The following is a 22,973-nucleotide window of genomic DNA, read 5'->3' on the forward strand; positions in this document are numbered from 1 at the left end:
TGAAAGACATGAAGGGATTACAAAATAGTCACCTGTATTCTCTAGGCTGGAATGCAAAGTACAGCCTAGAGAATACAGTCATTAATATTGTGATAACTAAGTAGGGTGTCAGGTGGGTACTGGTACTATCTGAGGGAACACTTTGTAAAGTAATATGATTGTCTAACAAGTATACTGTCCACATGAAACTAATCAAAGTACCAATGAATGTAAGCTATAAAAATAAATAGAGGAAGGTCATTTTCCAAACATTTATCCAGTGTGCTGTTATAGAAAAATTAGGCTTTTCAAAACACAGGAAGAATGAAGTGACTTAAATCCTATGGCTAAGTAGTTGTGTGATCTTGAATAAGACTTTACCTTTGCCTCGCTGTTCTTTATAGAACAAAGTGGTGAAACCAAATTATCTCTAGTTTTCAAAATAATTTATGATTTAATGTTATAGTTGATTAGGGTTACTTCTGTCCACACATTTAACCTCAAACTTGATCAGTGGGCAAAGATCGATGTAAAGGGAGTCAAGAAACCTAGGAATAAATTCTAACTTCATGGCCAGATTGACCAATAATCGATAATCGTAGAACAGGGAACAACCTCACTTTCCCCATAGGCTAAGTGGGATGAAACCTCTCAGCACTGTTTCTCAGATTGAACCAGGTAAATCAGGTGAATATCTTGCAATCCATAAAGTACTAGAAAAGGGAGAAGTATCATTGTTGTTGTCAAAGCAGATGTTTGAAATGCTGTATTTTTCTCAGCAAATACCAGGCTGAGGCTGTCATTTATCCTTAGGGCATACGACTTGTAGCTTTTTCCCTGCTATAAAGCATTGTCACTTTATTCAGGATATTAAAAAGGGTGCTTTGTCATGTGAGGAACAGTGTGATAATATCTTTGCTCTTCAACCGTGGTATTAATGCCTGAAGGAAGAAACTATGTTTGCCCTGGCCCAGTGGCTCAGTTGGTTTCAGCGTACACCATAAGGTTGCCAATTCAATTCCCAGTCAGGGCATATATCTAGGTTGCGGGTTCAATTCCCAATTGGGGCAACTGATCCTTTGTTCTCTCTCAGATTTCTATTTCTCTCTTTTTCATTGATAAAAACATATCCTCAGGTGAGGATTAAAAAAAGAAGAAGCTGTGACTATGAAGCTCTACAAGAATCATTAATCTCTTCATATCATGAATCTTCCAGTCTGTTGTAGTTAAGGGGGACTGGTGTTCCCATACCTGGGACTTGTTACTTTCCTGAGTTCCAGTAGGTTATGGTAATGAAATAATCTCAAAGGGAGAATGGAGACAACTGTTCAGTCTTTATATCTCCAAAAAGTGCCTGTCTTTGAATATTCACAAGAAAATAATGAGAGCTTGGCCTAGTAGCTCAGTTGGTTAGAGCGATCTCCTGGTAAGCCAAGTTCAAGGTTCAATCCCTTGTCAGGATCAACTAATTAATGTTTCTCTCCCTCTCCACCCCCTTCTCCCCCCCCCCCCAAAAAAAAAAAAGAAAGGAAAAAAAGACACAAACACGAAAGCAGGAAGGAGGGGAATTCACAGGCAGAGGAGGAAGAGAGGCGAAGGCAAGGTTAGAAAACTAAAAGGAGAGTCCGAAGAAGAAGCGGGGATGGGGAGGGGAGGTGAGAATCAACAGGGCAGAAACTGGAGCCAGTTAGGCTGCGGGAGGAGATGGGTGGCGAATGGGTGGATAGTCCAGGGACTTGCCAAGCAGGCACCAGGCGGGTGCAGGGGGGTGGGGCTTGGGGAAGGGTAAATGCAGGGCAAGACTTAAAAGGCGATGACCCTAGCTCGTTGATGCCACCATTGACCTCCGAAGCCCGGGCAAGGGGACCCAAGGCGGGGGGACTGGCTGCGAGGAGGCGCGCAGACCGGAGAGGGGACCTGGGAGCGCCCGGCCACCATGTGCGAGCTGTACAGCAAGCAGGACACGCTAGCGCTGCGGAGGAGGCACATCGGGTAAGGCTCCCCGGCCCAGGACGGCGCAGAGAGGGGGGAATCCTGAGTGCGGGGGCTGACAGCGGAGCCTGGCAGGGAGCGGGCGAGCTGGGAGCGCACCCCAAGCTCCGCTCCAGCGGCTGCTAGACCGGTGCGAGCCCGCCGCCCGCGCACCTGCGCCGGGAGCCCCCTCCCGCCCGGGCGCCCTCCGCCCCCTTCCTCCCCGCACAGCCGGGCTCTGCAGTCCCGGGAGCCCGAGCCGCGGGCGGGGTGACGGGCCTACAACACCATGCCAGGGACGGGCGCTGGGAGGAAGGAGCGCACCTCTCCGCCACTCCCACCTGCTCAACTCGGTTGAGTCCTTTCCAAAACTGTCAACTCAGAAATATTTATTTTGATGACGTTTGTGAAAACAAGCACATCCTGACATCTTGTTTAAAGTGAACTTTTTCTTATTGCACGCTCGGTGCAGAGGGGAGAGGGTTAGCCCAGGAGAAGACTTGGGACCGGCCGTCCTAAGGCTAAGGGGCTACTTACAGTTCCCTTCAAAGCCCCGTTCTCTCCAGAGGGCGCCTGCCTTGCCCGCGCTGCACACCGCTCGGTTATGTGCGGGTGACCGTGGCCGGGCCTGGGCTCTGATCCTAGAGGGTGTCCTGTTACCTGTGTGACCTCTGCCAAGTCATTTCCTCTCCTGTGCAGAGGAGGCATGACATCCTGCTGCACAGGAGCGCGAGCAAATGATATTAAATCAGTGTGACCTGTTTTTGTTGTTATTTTTTGGTTTTGTGACTTTTTAAAATATTTTATTGATTTTTTTTAGAGAGAGGAAGGGAGAGGGATAGAGAGCTAGAAACATCTAGAGAGAAACATAGATCAGCTGCCTCCTGCACACCCCCTACTGGGGAAATGCCCACAACCAAGGTACATGCCCTTGACCGGAATGGAACCTGGGACCTTTCAGACAGCAGGCCTACGCTCTATCCACTGAACCAAACCGGTCTGGCTTGTGACTGCTTTTTAAGACGCATGCAAAGACGAACGATGATTGCAGCTCTTCGAAGCCCTAGATCCTGTAACATTAAGGGTCTGCAATAATTACAAGTAATTAGCAAGTGCTGCAGCGGGCTGGCTGGAGAGAGGCAGGGGGGGGGGGGGGGGGACCCAAGAAAGAATCAGGGCCCTCTTCTTGGAAGAAGTGCTAGGCAGCGTGTCATACTGAAACCCCTGATACCAACCCAGGGAGTTTCTGAATGATTTTGGAGGCCGGTTAGCCCCACGGTTCAATCAAAATAGATTCCTCCTTACCTGATCACCCCTTTCGCTTTTTCTAGTCTCCACTCCACTCTTAGTTTTCAGTCCTATATAGTTAGGTTCCAATGAAGACCTAATGACTTCTGACATGAGCAGAACAAATCCTGTGAAAGAAGGAGGTTAGCCATGAGCTGACTGGAGAATTTTAGCCGAAGTCTGAGGGGCAAGGTGGAAAATACATTATAACACGGGAAGGTGAAGTCTGCCGTATCTAGCTCTCATTCAGAGCAAAGGTTTTCTTTGGATTTTAACTCTTAGTATAAACTAACAGCAGAGCATGAACCAATAAGAAATTCATAGTACATATTAGTTTTACTTAGCTTAGGCAGTGTTAAAATTTCAGATGACCTGTTGGAAATAATGAAAATACTTTCTAAAGAATGCATATCAAGTTAATAGATAGGTATTTAAATAGCCTGTAGACTACCTTTAATGTGTGTGTGTGGGGGGGGGGGGAGCTTTGTATGCAAAATCACCAAAATAAAAATAACATATTCAGTTTGCATTTCTAAGTGTCCATAGAGCCAAGGTCAGAAACCTGGTCTTGATGCTTTGTTGCTAAAATTTATACTCCAGACATTCCCAGACAACAAAAAATGTTGATGACTTTTTTTTTTATGCTTAAAAGAGTGGATTAAAGGATTAGAATGATCATTGGATTTTATTATTTAAGAATGGAAAATCCATTGGGTACAGAACAAGCACTACTCAAAGTAATCTCCATATAGTATTTAACACTAAGTTACTTGTATTTAGCCTTTAGCGCTATTTATTGTTCATATAAATTAGATTAGAAGGAGAGAGAAAGCAAGCAAGCACTAACTTGGGCTATGGCATAAGACAGTCTACATACTTTCAAATTCTGATTTTCTCACTTACTAGCTGTGTAACCTTGGTCAAATGTCTTCATTTTTCTGTGTCCCAGTTTCCTCACCTCTAAAAATGAGGACAATAATAACCCCTATTTCATACAATTGTTGGGATGGTTAAATGAGATAATATTTGTAATATCTGTCAGTTCCTGACTCATAATAAGCCTAAAATAAAAAATAAAAAAGTTTGGTGGGTTGTTTTTTTCCCCTGGTAGAACAAAATTTCCCAAAGGAAAAATTAGTTATTGGTTCATGTAACTAGGGCTACGGAAATTGATCTATGTGCCTTTAAACAGCATTGTCAATCCGTGGTAAATTTAATATAATAAGAAATGTGAGCAGTGTCACGAACGCAGGATTAAGATAAAAGGTTCCAGGCGGATATGAATTTTTTTTAAGGTTGTGTTTTCAGTTGCTTGATGTAGTTGTAATTTTCCACTTATCATGACCTTCATTAAGAAGGAAAAACACTGAGCAGTCTGAGCAGACCAGGATGTTCCCTCTCTTTATTTCTAGGCCCTCCTGCAAAATGTTCTTCGCCGCGGACCCCATCAAAATAGTGCGAGCCCAGCGGCAGTACATGTTTGACGAGAAAGGGGAACGGTACCTGGACTGCATCAACAACGTCGCCCACGGTAACGGTCCCGCCTGGCAGTGTCTGGAGGGTACCTTGATGGAGTCAGGCAGACGTGGCACCATAAATATTGGCCCCAGGAATTCCAGAGGCTGCAGTTCCTTTGCTGACGGGGCCGGTAGTCCCAGCAGAGAAAAGTTGCAGCAAAATATGCAACAAGAAAGGAGCTCAACTTGTGCTCTGTTTTCTTGCTTCAGAATCCCCCTCACTGGCCAGGCATTTAGTCTTGTAACTTATTTTTCTGGCTTTTGTCTCCTGAACTTTAGTGGGACACTGTCACCCAGAAGTGGTCAAAGCTGCCGCGAAGCAGATGGAACTGCTCAATACCAACTCCCGGTTCCTCCACGACAACATTGTGGAGTATGCCAAGCGCATTTGCGCGACTCTGCCCGAGAAGCTCTCCGTGTGCTATTTTACAAACTCAGGGTAGGTGTCCAGGCTTCCCGCCTGTCCCATCACCAGCAGCCTCTTGGTTTCCTCTCTCGCACATACCTTTCGTGGTGGAGCACTGATATTTCAAGGTTTGCTGACATTCCTGCCATTTAATAAATGACCAGACACTGGGGACCTGGCCAGTCTGCTTCCTGTACTCCCCCAGCCTGTTGCAGGTAGACACTGGCCAGCATGTTCCAAGACTTCTGAGCACAGCCTGTAACAACAGTCTGATGATGAAGGTGCCACTCAATTGTTTATTACCATGGTTTTCTTGGTGTAAGATGGGAAGGCATCCGTTTAAGGATCCCAAAAAGGTTGCTACTTAGGCCACTTATTTTTTTTTTTAATATATTTTTATTGATTTTGTAAAGAGAGGAAGAGAGAGAGATAGAGAGTTAGAAACATCGATGCGAGAGAGTCATCGATCAGCCGCCTCTTGCACACCCCCTACTGGGGATATGCCCGCAACCAAGGTACATGCCCTTGACCAGAATCGAACCCGGGACCCTTCAGTCCCCAAGCCGACGCTCTATCCATTGAGCCAAACCGGTCTCGGCTACTTAGGCCACTTATTGCAAAAATAAAAATAAAATAAAAAATATTCAAGTCTGGTGCTCATGTGAGAAAACCTAACTAGTCAAATGACACTCATCTCTTCCAGCAGTAGAATAAGTAGCTGAAGAATCCAGGAGCTTAGTCCTATCAAAGCATGAATGAGAAAATTTATCAAAGGAAGAACTCTATTGAACAAGCTATTACTTTTGTAAGATTTTTTAAAAATTCTCACCCAATGATATGTTTATTTTTTATATATATATTTTATTGATTTTTTATATAGAGAGGAAGGGAGAGAGATAGAGAGCTAGGAACGTCTATGAGAGAGGAACATTGACCAGTTGCCAACCAACGTACATGCCCCTGACTGGAATCGAACCTGGAACCTTTCAGTCCGCAGACCGACGCTCTACCACTGAGCCAAACCGGTTTCGGCCAATGATATGTTTATTGATTTTGGAGAAAGAGGAAGGGAGAGAGGGGGAGAGAAAAAAATCAATGTGAGAGAGAAACATCGATCAATTGCTTTCCCTACACAACCCACCCAGGGACCAAACGTACAACCTATTCGGTGTACAGGTCTGTGCTCCCAGCATCTGAGCTATCTAGCCAGGGCTTTAGGAAGTTTTGTGATTGATTTGTTTTCTTAGACAAATGGACATATTTACACAAAGGAAAGGAAGAAAAAAATCAGGTGAATAGATACATTCCAACTTTTAAATTCTATAAATTCAAATTATTACATATCTATTCTGGAATATTGTGCAGGCATTAAAAGTATGTTTTGAACTAACCAGTGTGTTCAGTGGTTAGAGCATCAGCCTGCAGACTGAAGGATCTTGGGTTAAATTTTGGTCAATGGCTTGTACGTGGGTTGCAGGCTGGATTCCTGGCCCCAGGCAAGGCAAATATGCAAGGCAATCAATTGATGGCGTCTCTCTCACATCAATGTTTCTGTCTGTGTCTCTCCCCTCCCTTCCACTCTCTCTAAAACATGCAATGGGAAAAATATATATTCTTGGGTGAGGATTAACACACACACACACACACACACACACACACAAAAAGTATGTTTTGAAATTATATGCCTAATGACATGTGAAAAACTCACAATGCAATGTTATATTGGGAGGAAACCTGTATATTCAGCATAAACTTATATTTTTAAATGATTGTATGTCTTAAAATTGGCTATTAGAAATTCTGTACATGTATCTTCTCAATGAGATATTTTAGCAGCAAATTTTAAACCAGCAGATCATTCTTTTTTCTATGTAAAGAGATAAGATATTTTTCCCTGAGCGGTATGTCTGTTAGTTGAGCATCATCCTGTGGCCCAAAAAGATACCAGTTCGGTTCCTGGTCAGGGAGCATGCCCGGGTTTCAGGCTCAATCACCAGTTGGGTGTATGCAGGAGACAACCAATCAATGTTTCTTTATCACATCAATGTCTCTCTCTCTCTCTCTCTCTCTCTCTCTCTATCTCTATCTCTCTCTCTCTCATCAATAAAACATTTTTTTTAAAAGCACTGGATAAAAATGAATTAAGATAGGTTGTTTTAAAGCATTCTTGCTTTTAATAAACTAAATATCATAATTGACTTTTACTGCCAAAGAATCCTATACCGTCAGAGAGGGATTAGCCCCAGAGAACACTGTCATCAAATAAGGTTGTTTCCACCCTAGCCAGTTTGACTCAATGGATAGAGTGTCGGCTTGTGGACAAAAAGGTCCCAGGTTTGATTCCGATCAAAGGGCACATAGCCTGGTTTGTGAGCTTGATCCCCAGTAGGGGGAGTGCAGGAGGCAGCCAATCAATGATTCTGTGTCATCACTGATGTTGCTATCTCTCTCTCTTTCTCTCTCTCTCCCTCTCCGTTCCTCTCTGAAATCAATAAAAATATATTTTTTTAAAAAAAGAAGAAGAAGGCTGTCTCAAAAGACTGGAAGTGACAAAGCCTCGGAGTACACAGAATAATCTTGAAGTTAAACAGGCTTCAGTCTGAAACCTGACTCTACTTCTTATTAGCTGTGAGAACTCATTCTGGTCACTTATGCTCTCTGAGGTTGTTTCCTCATTTATAGAAAGGAGATGACAGTACTAGCCTGTTAGAATAGTTATGAGAATAAATACAAGCAACACAACACCATGATGTCTGTCACAGAAAGCATTGCACAATGGATTATATTCTTCCCCTGTGTCTGTCTGAGTAGTATAGTTAGACTCCCTAAACCAGGTTGAAAAATTATGATCTTCATCTTATAGATAAGAAATTAAATAGTGGGCCAGTATGAAAGATTTTAGTAGTCAAGTTAATGGGCCCCCACACTCTCATTCCTCCCAGGGAGAATGGCCTCTAAATGTCCTCAAAATTAATCACCCACTGATGTGGCTGAACTCCTCTAGCATGTGAAATGGGCAGCATACTCCTCATTTGCACTGTTTCTTCTGTGTCTCATTCTTTATTGAAGACATCTGGGAACTTGTGTTAGAAGGATGAGGTGATATTGCTGGATGGGCAAGATTAAAAGTGAAGGAAAGGAGTTCAACTTATTAATGCATTTCTGAATACAATGTTCCCCACCCCTTATTTGAGATTTCTCCTTTTGTGGTTTTAGTTATCCATGGCCAATGGTGGTCTGAAAATATGGGCCATTCTGAGTAGCATGATGAAATCCTGTGCCATCTGGCTCTGTCCTGCCTGGGACGTGAATTATTCATTTTTCCAGTGTAACCGCAGTGTACGCATCCCCCGCCCACTAGTCACTTAGTGCCCCTCAGTGATCAAATTGACTGTCCGATCCCCTACGGTGTCACAGTGCTTATGTTCAAGGGGCACTGATACTACTGAATAATGGCCCCAAAGCACAAGAGTGGTGCTGACAGTTTAGATATGCAAAGAGAAGCTGAAAGGGGCTTCTTTTGAGTTAAAAGGTGAGTTCCAGTAGAGAGAGAGAGAGAGATCACATTCACAGAACATTCATTACAGTATATTGTTATAATTGTTCTTTTTTATTATTAGTTACTAGAGGCTCAGTGCGTGATTGAAATTACGTGAGGAGGCACCCGACGGGGAGCCGAGACCCACGCCTGACTAGCAGTGTCCCCCTTTCCCCCTGCTCGTGGCCACTCCAGGGCAGCCCAAGCCATGCCGCTGCACCAGCTCAGGCAGGCCCCTGTCTCTGTCTCTGTCTCTGCTCTAGGCCTCACCTGCACGCTCAGCCTCCTCCTGTCCTGTAGTGACCTGTTATGGCATCCCAGCCTAATTTGCATATTATATATATATATATATTGTGTATATATATATATATATATATTGTGTATATATATATATATATATATATATGTAATATGCAAATATTACTGTGCCTAATTTCTAAATTAAACTCTCATAGGATGTGTGTATAAGAGGAAATGGTATATATGGGATTTGGTACTATCCACAGTTTCGTACATCTTCTGTGGGGTCTTGGAACACATGCCCCCACGGATAAGGAAAACTACTTTCATTAGAATCTTACAACTTTTTGATGAATATTTTGAAATATGTTTCAAAAAGTTTCTATACCATTGTTCCCTCTATGTTGTCTTACAGATCTGAAGCCAATGACTTAGCCTTACGCCTGGCTCGGCAGTTCAGGGGCCACCAAGATGTGATCACTCTTGACCAGTAAGTCTTGGACGCAAGATTTCTAAGCAAGAAGCTCCTTCAGAGACAAAATCGTATTGACCCTATCCATGCTAGTACCAACACATGTAGAGGACGGTGGGTGTGTGGCACAGTGATTCTTACTTGTATTAGGGTGTCAAGGCCAGTCCAGGCCTGCAGGAGACTTACTTCCTTCTAAGTACCTACAAACTGGAGGCTCTACTGGGTGCTGTGCTTATGGTCTCATGGGCTTGCATGAATCTCGGCTTACTTTTCACACATTAACTATTTATTGGGCCACTTCGTGTATACATCTTTTTAAAAATAAAAATACAATTAGTTTCTTAAAAGTCCCAGCATTCACTTCACTACTGTGATTATGCACTGTAATTAATTTAAAAGATAATTATTTAGAGCAAATTTTAAAGAAAACAAGGAGCCAAGTAAAAGTTAGTTTATGACTATTAATAATCACCATTTAATTTTACCTCTCAAATGTACATGTATTACATTTTAAATAAGCAATCCAACAGCTTCAATCTTTACTAAGGAGATTTCTCTCTTTTAAATTGTTTCCTACCTCTCCACCCTGAATTGCGCATGCACCTTATTTCTTGCCCGCTGTGGGCTTCTCCATTTTACGTGGCATGTGTTGGTTGGTGTGTGGGTTTTCTATTGTTGCTGGAACAAATTACCACTAACTTGGTGGCAAAGTAACCCAAATATATGCTCTTACAGTTTTGTACGACAGAAGTCCACATGGTTCTCACAAGGTGAAAATCAAGGTGTCAACAGGGCTGATTTCTCTGGAGGCTTTAGAGGAGAATCTGTTCCTTGCTTTGTGCAGCTCCTAGGGGCTGCCTGCACTCCTTGGCTCATGGTCCCTTCCTTCATCTTCAGAGCCAGCCTTTGTATTACAGCAGCCTCTGCTTGCATCCTCACGATCACCATGCCCTGGCTCCTTTCACTTACAAAGACTTGTGATTACATTGGACCTGCCAGGATTATCTCTCCCTCATGATCCTTAACTCAACCACATCTGCAAAGTGCCCTTTGCCATATAACATATTCTTAGGATCTGAAGCTTAGGGCATGAGCACCTTGGGGGCAGGGTGGCCACCACAGCTGATTTTTCGGTTTTATTTTTTTCCCGTTCTTCCCCACTTATAGACAACTATTCTAATACATCTATGTATATCTTTTATTTTTGTAAAATGTATATTATTTTATGTGCATCTGTTTTAATTTTGCAAACATTGTTGTAGATCTCTGTCTGTTTCTGACTTTTTTCGTCAGCACTGTTTCTAGATTCCATGTTGATGGCTGTCCATCTATTCTAATTCAGCGCTGTCCGATAGAAATGTATTTGAGCCACGTACGGAATTTACAATTTTCTATTAGCCATTACACCCGACATATCATTTCAACATGTAACTGTTACGGAAAACATCGAGCATTCTCTCTCGCGCTCTCTCTTGGTGTTGTCTTTAAAATCCAACGTGTGTTTTACACTTACAGTACATGCCAGTTCAGACTAGAGCACTCCAAGTGCTCAATAGCTGCCTGTGAGTGTGGCTGTCACAGGGGACAGCGCAGCTAGAACTGTTGCATATCATTCTGCCCAGAGATGGACTCTGTGAATGCCCTTTAGCCCCAACTACCACAAACAGCGCTGCAGTGGGAATCCTTGTACATGTGCCCTACGGACCTTTCCAAGAATTTCTTAGGGATAAATACGCAGAAATAGGATTGCTAGATCATAGGGGTACTATAAACATTGCTGATTTACTAAATACTGCCAGATCTATCTCCCAAAATGGTTGCAACACTCCAAGGGCATGAAATTTTCCATTTTTCCATATCTCCAACAAAACTTATTCTGCTTTCTAATTTTTTTCTGATGTTTGCTCATTTAATAGGTATAAAAAATGACTCCAAAGTTGTTTTAATTTGCAATTTTCTAACTATGAGTTTGAGTGTCTTTTTATATACATATGCATTGGTGAATTCTCTTCTGAAAATTACTGTTCGTATGTTCGTATTCTTTGCCCATTTTTTTTTAAATTGGGATTCCACCCTTTTCTTGTTGGTATGCAGTTGCTTATATGTCTAGATCAGAGGACCTAAATCTTGACTGTGTTTTAAAATTACCTGGGGGCCGGGACCGGTTTGGCTCAGTGGATAGACTGTCAGCCTGCGAACTGAAAGGTCCCGGGTTCGATTCTGGGCAAGGGCATGTACCTTGGTTGCGGGCACATCCCCAGTGGGGGGTGTGCAAGAGGCAGCTGATCAATGATTCTCTCTCATTGATGTTTCTAGCTCTCTGTCCCTCTCTCTTCCTCTCTGTGAAAAATCAATAAAATATATATTTTTTAAAAAAATTACCTGGGGATTCTTTTTTTTTTTTTTTTTTTTTTTTTTTAATACCAATGTCAGGCTCCATGCCAGACCACTGAAAGGGAATCTCTAGAGGCAGATTCTAGAAAACAGACTTGTTTTAAAATTCCCCAACTGATCCCAATATATGGGCAGAATTAATTTTGGGAATTCTGAGACATTAGTTTGAGACATTTCAGATGTTTTTTCCTTATCTATCATATGTCTTTTAACTTTGTCATTGGAATTCTTCCATAGAAATCTTTAATTTTGATCAAAGAGATAAAATTTTCATCTTATGCTTTTATGTTTTCTTCGTTTTATTAATATCTCTTTCTCAGTCCTCAGGTCACAAAGATAGTCTTTTTTATTTTAATAATTACTCCTCATATTGAATCCCCCTGGAATCCCAGTATGACCATTTATGTGTAAATGTATCTCGGAGGTCACCTTCCGTCCTAGTCGTCTCTCTGGCCTTTCTCCAAGGCAATGCTAATTGTATTACTATAGCTCTGTAGCAGGGTTTAAACTATGGTAAAGAAAGTGCTCCCTCTTTGCTTTGCCTATTCATGGGCCTCATAACTTCTTTTGCAGATCTTTCAATTATATCTCTGGGCAAGAAACAGAAAAGAGAATATCAGAGTCACCTGTATTTTAAGTGAAAGAAAGGAATTTCATAGCCACTTGATCACCTCTCAATTTTAGTTCTTCTGTTCCTTAGCAACTTGTATTTGCCTGATAAACACAACTGGACATCCTTTGAGAATCATCCCAAACAGAAACACAGCCCATTACATGATACAGTTATTTTTTAAATTTACTGAAATGTAACTATCAAATACATGTAAGAAGTTGTTCATGAAGCTATAGAAAATGGTATTTTTATATGTAGACTAAGCTAACAGATATAATTTTATAATTTTAAAATATTAAGTTATTTTCTGGCTAAAAAGAAATTTTTATGAGGATACATATTTGCCTTTTTTGTATTTTATTACATGAATAAAAGAACTGGGCAAATTAAATGGCCAGTCTTCCCATGAAAAATTAGATCCCATACTGTTAAATCTGGCATCCATATTGAGATTCTCCCTGGATGAGATGTAATATTATTCTTCATATGCTAGATAAACAATCTTCTTTGAGCAATTTAGTTTACTGTTTGTTTTTTTCTTTTCAGTGCTTACCATGGTCACTTAACATCTTTAATTGAGATCAGTCCGTATAAATTTAGAAAGGGCAAAGATGTCAAGAAAGAATTTGTGCATGTGGTAAGTATTTTAGAATCCAAGAATGAGAATATTATCGATAGTAACTGGATGAATGCCTAGTGATAATCCAGTCCAACCCTTTCACTGAAATGAGAAGGAAACTAAGATCTAGAGCAGTTAATGAGAGGATGTGGCTTAAAATCCATCAATGAATACCACAATGGGCAAATTAGTATAGTGGCAGTGATAATTGTTATTGACAGCTACCGGTTTATTCTTCTTGAATTTTGGTCTTAAATTACCTTTTCTATCACTGATGTCACCTTGAAATTCAAAGTTCAATTAAGTGTTTATGACGATCTTAAAACTAAATTGCTCTATGCTAAATTATTACCTAGATTTATTAAGTAAAATAAGCCAATTAAATTGTTGAAACAGTAAATTTCATTTGGATTAATTAAGGACTTTCTCAAGAGAATCATCAATACCATCTTTCAAAATTTTAAGATCTGGAAGCAGTGCTAAGACACTCGAGTTTTCTGAATAATTACAGTTTGCTATATAATTGGTAAAAGTTAGTTTATTTTCTAACTAAAATACTTAATACAGTTTCCATTCATTGAAATTTTCCAATAATATAATCACACTGTTGATTTGACTTTTGTCCCTATACGAGTAGATATGCAGTCATGATTTATAAAGCTCTAGGAACTAATCCAAGCTCCCAATCACAATGAAAAGATTTCAGTACTCACTGAATTCAGAAATGTGGTGGGAAAAGAACAAAAGAACCTACAGTCACTTAAATCCACATGGTCACCTTCCCAATATGCTTTTGTGGGGAAATGCCTAATTTTAAAGGCTCATTTTGTGCAGAGGCAAATTATTAGAAACTCTATTATTTGATGTTTTCAGGCACCAATTCCAGATACTTACCGAGGAAAATATAGAGAAGACCATGCAGACCCAGCCAGTGCTTATGCAGATGAAGTGCAGAAAATCATTGAAGAAGCTCATAAGAATGGAAGGAAGGTGTGTGTTTACAGCTTTGGAAACATTTTAACATCTTTTATAAAAATGAATTTAAGTCATTGTGATACATTGGAGAGATGGAAAAGAATTAGATCTCAATTCCCTTTCTGTTCTTCTCTGGTTACATATTTCAAAAAGTGCATTGTTATAGTCATGCCTCTCAAACTATTTTTATTTATCCTGGAAATGCAATCACTATGCCTGTCCCAAAGCTGATGGCCTAGCTCTGACCTTCTTAGTGGGAGGCAGGCTGTGGTCCAAAGGGGCTGGGAAGAGAGGATGAAGGTTCTTACAAGGGTATTTCTTAGGTCACATGATCTCACATATCTAGAGGAAATAATGAACAACATAAACTGATGAACAAAAACAGACGCAGAGAAAGAGAAGCAGTGATCAGACTCTCAAACCTCAGAGGGAAAGTAGGGGAGGGTGGGGGTAAGGGGAAGAGATCAACCAAAAGACTTGTGTGCATGCATATGGGCCTAGCCAGTGGCTATGACAACAGAGGGGTGAGGGCATATGTAGGGAGGGAATTGAGGTGGGAATGGGGGATGAGGACAATTATGTGATACTATAATCAATTAAAAATAAATAAATACATAAATAAATGTTTAAAATTAAAAAAAAAAGGATGAAGGAAGGTTATAGGTCAGGGACAGATTTCCTCAGTGCAGAGCAGCAGGAGGGGCCAACACACGGTGACAGGAGGGAACAGGCAGAGCGTCCCTGGAGCATCAGGCCCAGTGCAGACTTGAGACCCACAAGGAAGCCTGGGTGCTTCCCCTGAACTATTTCAACTTCCCTGCAGGCACGGAGCTTGGGCAAGTCGCGGCAGAAATAGTTTCTTCTGATCTGTGCCTGGGCTTCTAAGACAGAACCAGAATCCTTCAGAGTAGGAAACAGACTTCCTGTTTTCTGAGTCTTCACCCTACCTTGATTCTCTCGACTTCATATCTCAACAGTTCTATGCTTTCTCTTCTTCGCTCAGTGTTACCTACTTTTCTGCTCCTTTCTTAGCCTCTAGAACACTTTCTCTGTAGTTCCTACTGTGAGTTGCCTAAGTCTGTTGAGTTAAGCCTGTTCAAGACAAGGACTAGGAATATAACACAGTAATGTGTGTATGGCCTCAAGTCATCCTCCCATTTCATTGGTGCAAATTCCAGCCTCAGGCAGTCCCATTTCACCATCCTGAGGAATAGGCACCACAGTAATGTAGTTAGAACCTGGGTAATTTTTAAGAGATTTGTATCAAGACTGAGCAAAACATCAGTCTTATTCAATAGATCCTAGTAAAAGCGGTGTTGAAATTACTTATTAAATTTCCTGGTAGTTTCATTGATACCCTAAGATTTAAAAAAAACAAAAGCTTCACATCACTTGCTTTTTCATCATAGACATCTGTCCTTTTTAATTAAATGGCCTATTTGCCACTTGCCACAGATCCACTCCCAGCCATCTTTTATAAACCTGCTCTATAAGAATTGCTCTTTCCCAGATGGTATGAGGGGGACCTCATGAACTTTGACTCCATCTTCTCTTTTGTAGATTGCTGCCTTTATTGCTGAATCCATGCAGAGTTGTGGCGGACAAGTAATCCCTCCAGCAGGTTACTTCCAGAAAGTAGCCGAGTATGTACTTGACACGGGCATTCTGGGTCACACTGAGGGCACCAGGACAATTCTACAGGGCCACACTGGTTGTTAAAACACTGAAGTACTTCCCAACCAACTAGACAATAACCACTTCAGAGTGCCTGCCATCCCAGGACTCCTGGATTCCTTCAAATTCTCCAGATCCAGCAAATGAAGACCTTACGTGTGGTCCAGGCAGGGGGCCTCCAGGGGTCTGCCTCAGCATCCTACCTGACGTTCTCTCTGATTATAGTGCCTAAGCCTTAACAGCAAAAATTTGAAGATTAATCCTGCTAAACATGACTCCTTGTTCACTTCTTAATTTTCCCACTTAACATACTGCCGTAGCCTAGCCCGTCTGGCTCAGTTGATAGATCACCAGCCTGCGACCAAAGGGTCCCAGGTTGATTGCGGTAAAGGGCACAAGGGCACGTTACCTCCTCCGCTGCAGGCTCCTCCCCCGCCCAGGCCCTGGTAGGGCGTTTGCAGGAGGCAACCAATTCATGTGCTTCTCTCACATCATCTCTGTTTCTCTGTCCTCCCCTCTCTCTCCCACTCTCTCTGAAAAACAATGGAGAAACATCCTCAGTGAGGATAAAAAGAAACAAAACAAAGAAACAAAAACAAAACTGCCCTAGAGCTTCCTTGATCACAAACACAAATCTAAATATGGAAGAGATATAATGTGGAGATGATGTGGTTATATTTCAAAGTCAGTGACCACAGAGGTGTCTTTGGGGGTGGGTGGGTGGGGAGGGGTGGTTCTGATCACTGGAAGATTTTTAACAACGATTCCAGGCTTCCGATTAGCAACATTATTTTTTAAGTGCCTAGTGATGTGCATCTCTGTGGGTGGGGATGGGGACTCGCTGCGACCCGAAGGCCTGAGCCTGTCCTCTTGCTTTTCAGATACGTCCGCGCCGCGGGAGGCGTGTTCATAGCGGATGAGGTCCAGGTGGGCTTTGGGCGCGTCGGGACGCATTTCTGGAGCTTCCAGATGCACGGCGAGGCCTTCGTCCCCGACATCGTCACAATGGGGAAGCCCATGGGCAACGGCCACCCCGTGGCCTGCGTGGTCACCACCAAGGACATCGCCGAGGCCTTCAGCAGCTCCGGGATGGAGTACTTCAACACGGTACATCCCGGTCCCTGGCTTTCGTGCTAAGAGGTTAACATAATGCCTGCTCTTACACTTCTTGCCTAGACAGGGGAAATGGTGAACATAGACTGATGAATAAGAACAGACCCAAAGATAAGGAACCATGGGTCAGACTGTTGGACCTCAAAGGGAGGTTGGGGATAAAAGGGAGATATCAACCAAAGGACTTATGTGCATACATAGGAGCCTAACCAGTGGTCAAGGACAATAGGGGGTGGGGGCATGAGGGGGGGTGGAGGATTGGAATGGGGGGGGTGAGAACAAATATGTGATACCTTAATTAATAAAGAAATTAATTATAAAAATAAATAATAATAATTAAAATAATGATTGCTTTTAAAAAAAGAAATTTAAAAAAATAATAAAATAACCCTTAGTACTGCCCACTAACCAACCCAGGACCCTCGTTAAACTTTGATCTAACTGGGTTCCATCCTATCTGACAAAATGCTTGTGTGTTTTTCCTTCTGAATCTTTCCTCCAGTGTTATTATTAGTTATTCCATGAATAGATGACTGCCCTGTGAAACTCAAGAGGTTGTGATAGTTCACTGGCAGATGATATTATTTCTTTGTTTGGTATTATATTTTTAAGTTCCAGAACATCTCCGTTTAGATGATTTAGTACTATAAATGTTGTATGGCTCTTGCAGGAAATACTAAAATTTTATTCGGGAAATCTTGTTTCCTTAGTTTTACCCCCAAAAGGAATAAGCTTAAGCTTGGAAAAATTATTATAGTTTATACAGTATGGGTAAATAAGATTTGGCATAGCTAAGGGTAAGATTCAAATCTAACGACAGAAGTTATTTGGAGAAAATGTCATTGCTTAGCTGCTGTCACACAACTATTCAAGGGCAGAAATCCATATCCCCCTCCCTGAACCACACTCTGAAATCCTTAATTCCCAACACATTGTCTATTTTTTTGTTTTTGTTTGTTTGGGTGAATCAATACATTCCCTGGTCGTCCTTATGCAGCATGGAGAAATATAATTTGGAATGAATTTCCCTTTAATCCTGAATGAATAGAATCATGCTATGTTCTAAATTTATGAAATGAAATCACAAGAGAATTTTATTGTAATTATATCTTTACTTGCTTATGTATGAGACAAATTTCTCATAGATGAAGTAATGCTACTAATTTAACTATGATGCTTTCTCATTTATCTTTCTTTTTTTTCTTTTCTTTTTTTAATGAAGTATGGAGGAAATCCAGTATCTTCTGCTGTTGCTTTGGCTGTCCTGGATGTGATTGAAAACGAAGACCTTCAAGGAAATGCCACAAGAGTAGGGAGTTACCTTACTGAGTTACTGAATAAACAGAAGGCAAAGCACCCTTTGATAGGAGATGTCAGGTGTGTTTATCATGGTGCTGTGATGTACTTATCCATTTTTCCAAATGAAATAGCCTATGTTTATCTTATAAATTTTAAAAGAAATTGCATAAAATTAAATCTAGAAAACCCTGAAAACATAAAACACAAAGCTCATTCTTTTTTTTTCTTTTTTATATATATATTTTATTGATTTTGTACAGAGAGGAAGGGACAGAGATAGAGAGTCAGAAACATCGACGAGAGAGAGTCATCGATCAGCTGCCTCTTGCACACCCCCCACTGGGGATATGCCCACAACCAAGGTACATGCCCTTGACTAGAATCGAACCCGGGACCTTTCAGTCCCCAAGCCGACACTCTATCCACTGAACCAAACCGGTCCCGACACAAAGCTCATTCTTAATCTAGAACCCAGATACCATCATTCCTACTAACTTATGGGTGTACTACTATATCTTTTATATATTTTAAAGATAAAGTTGAGGTCATTTCAAAGATGAAAAGAAGGAACGTAAATTAACTTTAAATGATCTATTCAAAACTATTTTAAATGATATCCGGGAAAACTTGGTATTTTGCATGTATAGACATAAACATTTATCATCATTACTGCTCCGAGAAACTAAATGACCTGAAGAGGTTCTTTTTAAGCCTTTTACAAACAAGTAAGGGAGTGGTGGCATTGGATTACAAAAACTTAACTTGTTTCAGAAACTAGAAGGAGGCGTGGACGCTGGATTGGTGTCTTGGATTAGTCAGAATCAATTACAATGACCCGTAGCGGGAGTCACAGTCACCTGAAGCGTGGGGACCGTGTTAAGTTGTTGCAACAACGTAGGGTTTGGGAGAGCGTGTGTCGAGTTTTCTTTCTTCGCCTCCCTCAGGGGTGTTGGCCTTTTTATCGGCATTGACTTGGTGAAGGACCATCAGAGAAGGACCCCCGCCACCGCCGAAGCGCAGCACATCATCTACAAGTCAGTGCACCCCGCCTGCTTGGTGTCTGGGTTCTGGGATTCCCACCCTTTTGAAAGCTTCTTTTTCCTCCTCCCACCCCTCCAAATAAGGAAAGCCTAAGACATGCAATTTATAAGTGTGGGCTTCTTGCGTGCAGAAAATTTTTCTTAAAGAACCTTGCCATCCTTTATATTATGCACTCACACGTGCTTCCTGCCTCCTGAGTAGGATGAAAGAGAAGCGAGTGCTGCTCAGCGCCGATGGGCCTCATAGGAACGTGCTTAAAATAAAGCCACCCATGTGCTTCACGGAAGAAGATGCACAGTTTTTGGTGGACCAACTGGATGAGATTCTAACAGGTGTGTTCACGGATATTTAAGATTCCTCCTCTGCGCGCCCCCCCCCCCCCCCGCCCCCGCCCCACGCCATGCTCTCCACACCTAACCCCAGCCTGGCCTTAGATGACTGCATATTGTTATTCACGTAGGAAGTGAAGGAGACAGAAATGAATGTTAACTTAGTACTTATAGAACTAGGAAAAGATAAGCTGAAGAATAACTTCATCATGGACCCTGAGTTAAATCCAAACTTTCTGTTTGCACTCGCACAACTCCAAACCTAAGCGTTTACTGCAATAGCGCAATTTAACTTTTATCATTTACTAGTGACCCGGTGCACAAAATTCATGCACATAAAAAGGGAATTAATTAGAGGAAATATTTTAATATTGCTATTTGCCCTTTTTTCTACAATAGAAGTGTCAGAGATAAAAGAAAATTAGTGAAATATATATGAAAACCTTCCTCCTATCAGAGTCGGGGGGGCACCATGGGAACCAGAATCAAGTCCCCGTCCACCCATATATGCCTGAAAATTGCAAGAGACTCAGACCCAGCCATCCCCAACCCCATTGGGCTAGATCCAGACCTGGCTGGCCCCACCCCTGTCAAGCCTCACTGATTGGGGTTGCGGCCTCAGGTCGCCTGACCCAGCACCAGTGTGGTGGGCACGGCCTGAGTTCCCCCGTCAAGCCCCACCAAGCAGGGAACACAGCCTCAGGTCCCCAAGTCTGGCACTGGGACAGGTGAGCAGACTGAGGTCCCTGCTGATTGCTCGTTAAGACTCATTACGGGAACTCGGCCTCCTCTGAGGGTGCAGCCATTTTTGTTAAGACACGATGGTCAATTTGCATATTCCCTCTTTATTAGATAGGATTTTCCCTTTTAAAGAAAAAAATGCATTCAACATTGTGCCATGTACTGCAAATGCTGCAGTGTATAGTATTTCAACATTGTATGGTGAAAATATGTAAAACAGTATTAACACAAATTATAGACTACAGGTTAACAATTATTTGTTATATGCTGAATCGTTTGATTTTGTGTATTTCACTTATTGCAATATAATTTTTGAGGACTTTTGCTTGTCATTTATAATGATGGCATTGGAAAATAAACCAGCAATATAAAGTCATGTTGAAAAACATAAAGCACTGTCAAAAGTTAGTGTTTTTGTTGTTGCTTTAGTTGTATTTTTAAGATTCAATTTCTCTGCTCCCTTCTCAGTCTTTCAGGGGTAAGACAAGGCTGAGAAGTTAGGAGTCAATGTAGCATTCAACTTGCGGGTCAGCCCAAGTTCTTTGTAATAAGTCACTGCCTTTGGACCGAGAGTGTGCTGACACCGAAACCTGGCAAGGTTTTCTCACACAACTGCCTGTCCTCTGACCCCGTGAAGGACCAGGCAATCGAAAGAGTAGAGGCTGGGACAAGCCCATCACTGTTACTTAAAATTCATCTCGGAGCTTGAGCACTATCAATGATGAGCTGAAGCATTTCTTTTGAATAAAGTGACCGAGGCATAGCTAACACCGGCTCAAGTGCCACTTGCAAATGATACTAATGAAACACCATAAGAAAAGCTTAAAAGCAGCCATTTGATTAGTGACACATTTTTTTTTTGTTGTTAGCACACTGACCTCTCTATTCTTAAGAGTAATCCTATAGATACCAAAAAGGTGTTTTGTTTTGTTTTGTTTTGTTTTGTTTTGAGATTTTTATGTTCTGTCTCCTCCATTGTGTCCTCCATGATGTAGTTTTAGAAGAAGCCATTGGAGCCAACTCTGAGGGTGTGGCGACCTCTGAGAATACATCACGCAGAACAAAGGTAAGAATTGGCTACTTTGTTTTTTAGGGGAAAGTGGAAAACTTTAGGAATTTATAAAAAAGGGTTGCAATTTTTTAAAAAGTTTATATATTGACCTTTAGAATAAAACCTGCCTTTGCTAGGTTGGGCTTAAATACAGTTTTGAGAGCACGACTGAATTTCAAGTGTGTGTCAGGTCGCTTGAAAGGAATAAACCACAGAACCATTCCACTAGGATCATTCCCATAACAACCACCAAAACCTCTCAGGTGCATAAAGAGGGCCTTCAAGATTTATAGAGATGATTAGTCATCTTAATGGCCTTCTTGTTTGCTCTGAGACCTCCTGATGCTGCCTCAGATCCCTACACACCACTCTGTAAAACCAGAAGCATTCGCAGCGTGGCTCCACCATGCCAGAGTTTGGTCCAGAAGTGAACTAACATGGAAACTGCATGGGAACCGCCTGGCAGCCAGTAGCCTGCTATCTGCATTGGAGGAGCTTCCCCCAGAGGGCCTCTCCACTCTCTCCCTGAGCTTCGCCAGTGTGTGTGTGTGTGTGGGGGGGGGGGGGGGGGGGTGGAGAGACAGTAAGGCCAAGAACTTGAGAGGCTTTGTTGCATAATTTGTTATGGTTTTGACGAATAAAGGAACACTCAGTGCCTTGAGCCCGCCTGCACATCCAGTGGTCAGCAAAATCCTTTTCCTCCATGAAAAGCATTAGGCCGTTTGAATGGGAGCAAATGATTTGCTAATAAGATCTGCTTCTGCCTCCCGGGACAGCACAAACCAACTCCAGAAATCAATGATAACCTGCGGTTCGGTTCAGGAGTAGCTAATCTGGCTAGGACGGAAGCGCGGGTGTAAGTGCTCAGCAAGCACTGAAAGGGAGCTTCCATACAGCATTCACCATGGGAAATCCTACTTTGGAGTCAGCAAAGTCAACACACATTTCTGAAATGCTGACTTGGAATCCCAGGTTTTATGTTGACATCCCATTTCAGATGTCTACGGAAGACACGTGCCAGGGCTGGGGAGGAACAACCCGGGTTGTGCTGTGTTACATTGTGTTCTGTGTGCTGTGTTTGTCTGCCGGCCTTTGGGTCAGCCTTTGGGGGCCAGGGCTGGTCAGAAGGGGAATACCACTGGACTTTGCACACCTGTCTTGCAGAAGCCTAAGGAAGCACACTTGGAACTGAGCGGTGAAGGGGCCCCAGACCAGAAAGAAAACCCCAGCCAGAAGAGAAATGGATTATGCACAGATAAACATTCACAGCTCAGCAAGAGGCTCAAGACATGAAAGATTCGTGTTTCAAAGAAGAAATGTCCTGAGTTACAGAGAAGGAATGGAAGTGTCTTCTTATCAGCTCTCTGTACTCTCTAAAGGTAGCATTTGCAGTCCATATAGATTGGTCAATGAGTAGAAAGAATAAACCAAGTCATTTTCAAACCATGTCAAGATTATTAGTTCAGCTTCTAGCCTGTTAATTCCTTACTCGAACCTCCAGAATATACTTAATTTATTCCGATAAATTTATTGTTTAAGTTGAAGATTATGTTGACAGTTTTACTTCTCATGTTTTAATGTTTGAAATGAGAGAGCAATGTACAGTAGGTTCCTTAACTTTGGAGACTTCATGCCTTAAAATATGAAATATATAATGATTCCTTTGATATATATTTATGGACTATAATAAAATAAAAGATGATGTAAACCAAAT

The 22,973-nt window shown here is 41.9% G+C and overlaps 1 protein-coding gene and 2 long non-coding RNA genes across 3 annotated transcripts; 2 read left to right on the forward strand and 1 right to left on the reverse strand.

Annotated features, from left to right (window-relative positions):
• Positions 1-1,823: 1,823 nt before the first annotated feature.
• ETNPPL (ethanolamine-phosphate phospho-lyase) lies at positions 1,824-22,670 on the forward strand. Its single transcript, XM_036409370.2, has 13 exons — positions 1,824-1,971; positions 4,650-4,768; positions 5,034-5,193; positions 9,354-9,428; positions 12,964-13,054; positions 13,910-14,026; positions 15,572-15,654; positions 16,567-16,792; positions 18,021-18,175; positions 19,042-19,131; positions 19,340-19,470; positions 21,204-21,274; positions 22,424-22,670. Exons 1-13 carry the CDS (start codon positions 1,916-1,918, stop codon positions 22,550-22,552), a joined length of 1,503 nt encoding a protein of 500 aa, XP_036265263.1. The 5' UTR covers positions 1,824-1,915; the 3' UTR covers positions 22,553-22,670.
• Positions 11,471-12,957, reverse strand: LOC123653308. The gene is made up of 2 exons (XR_006743039.1): positions 11,793-12,957; positions 11,471-11,558 (listed from the first exon to the last, which is right to left on the reverse strand). It is a non-coding gene; the product is annotated as an uncharacterized LOC123653308 (long non-coding RNA).
• On the forward strand, positions 14,033-15,488 carry LOC123653310. The gene is made up of 2 exons (XR_006743042.1): positions 14,033-14,311; positions 14,664-15,488. It is a non-coding gene; the product is annotated as an uncharacterized LOC123653310 (long non-coding RNA).
• Positions 22,671-22,973: the final 303 nt, after the last annotated feature.

The sequence above is a fragment of the Pipistrellus kuhlii genome, unplaced genomic scaffold (assembly GCF_014108245.1).
Source record: "Pipistrellus kuhlii isolate mPipKuh1 unplaced genomic scaffold, mPipKuh1.p scaffold_m20_p_1, whole genome shotgun sequence".
NCBI lineage: Eukaryota > Metazoa > Chordata > Mammalia > Chiroptera > Vespertilionidae > Pipistrellus > Pipistrellus kuhlii.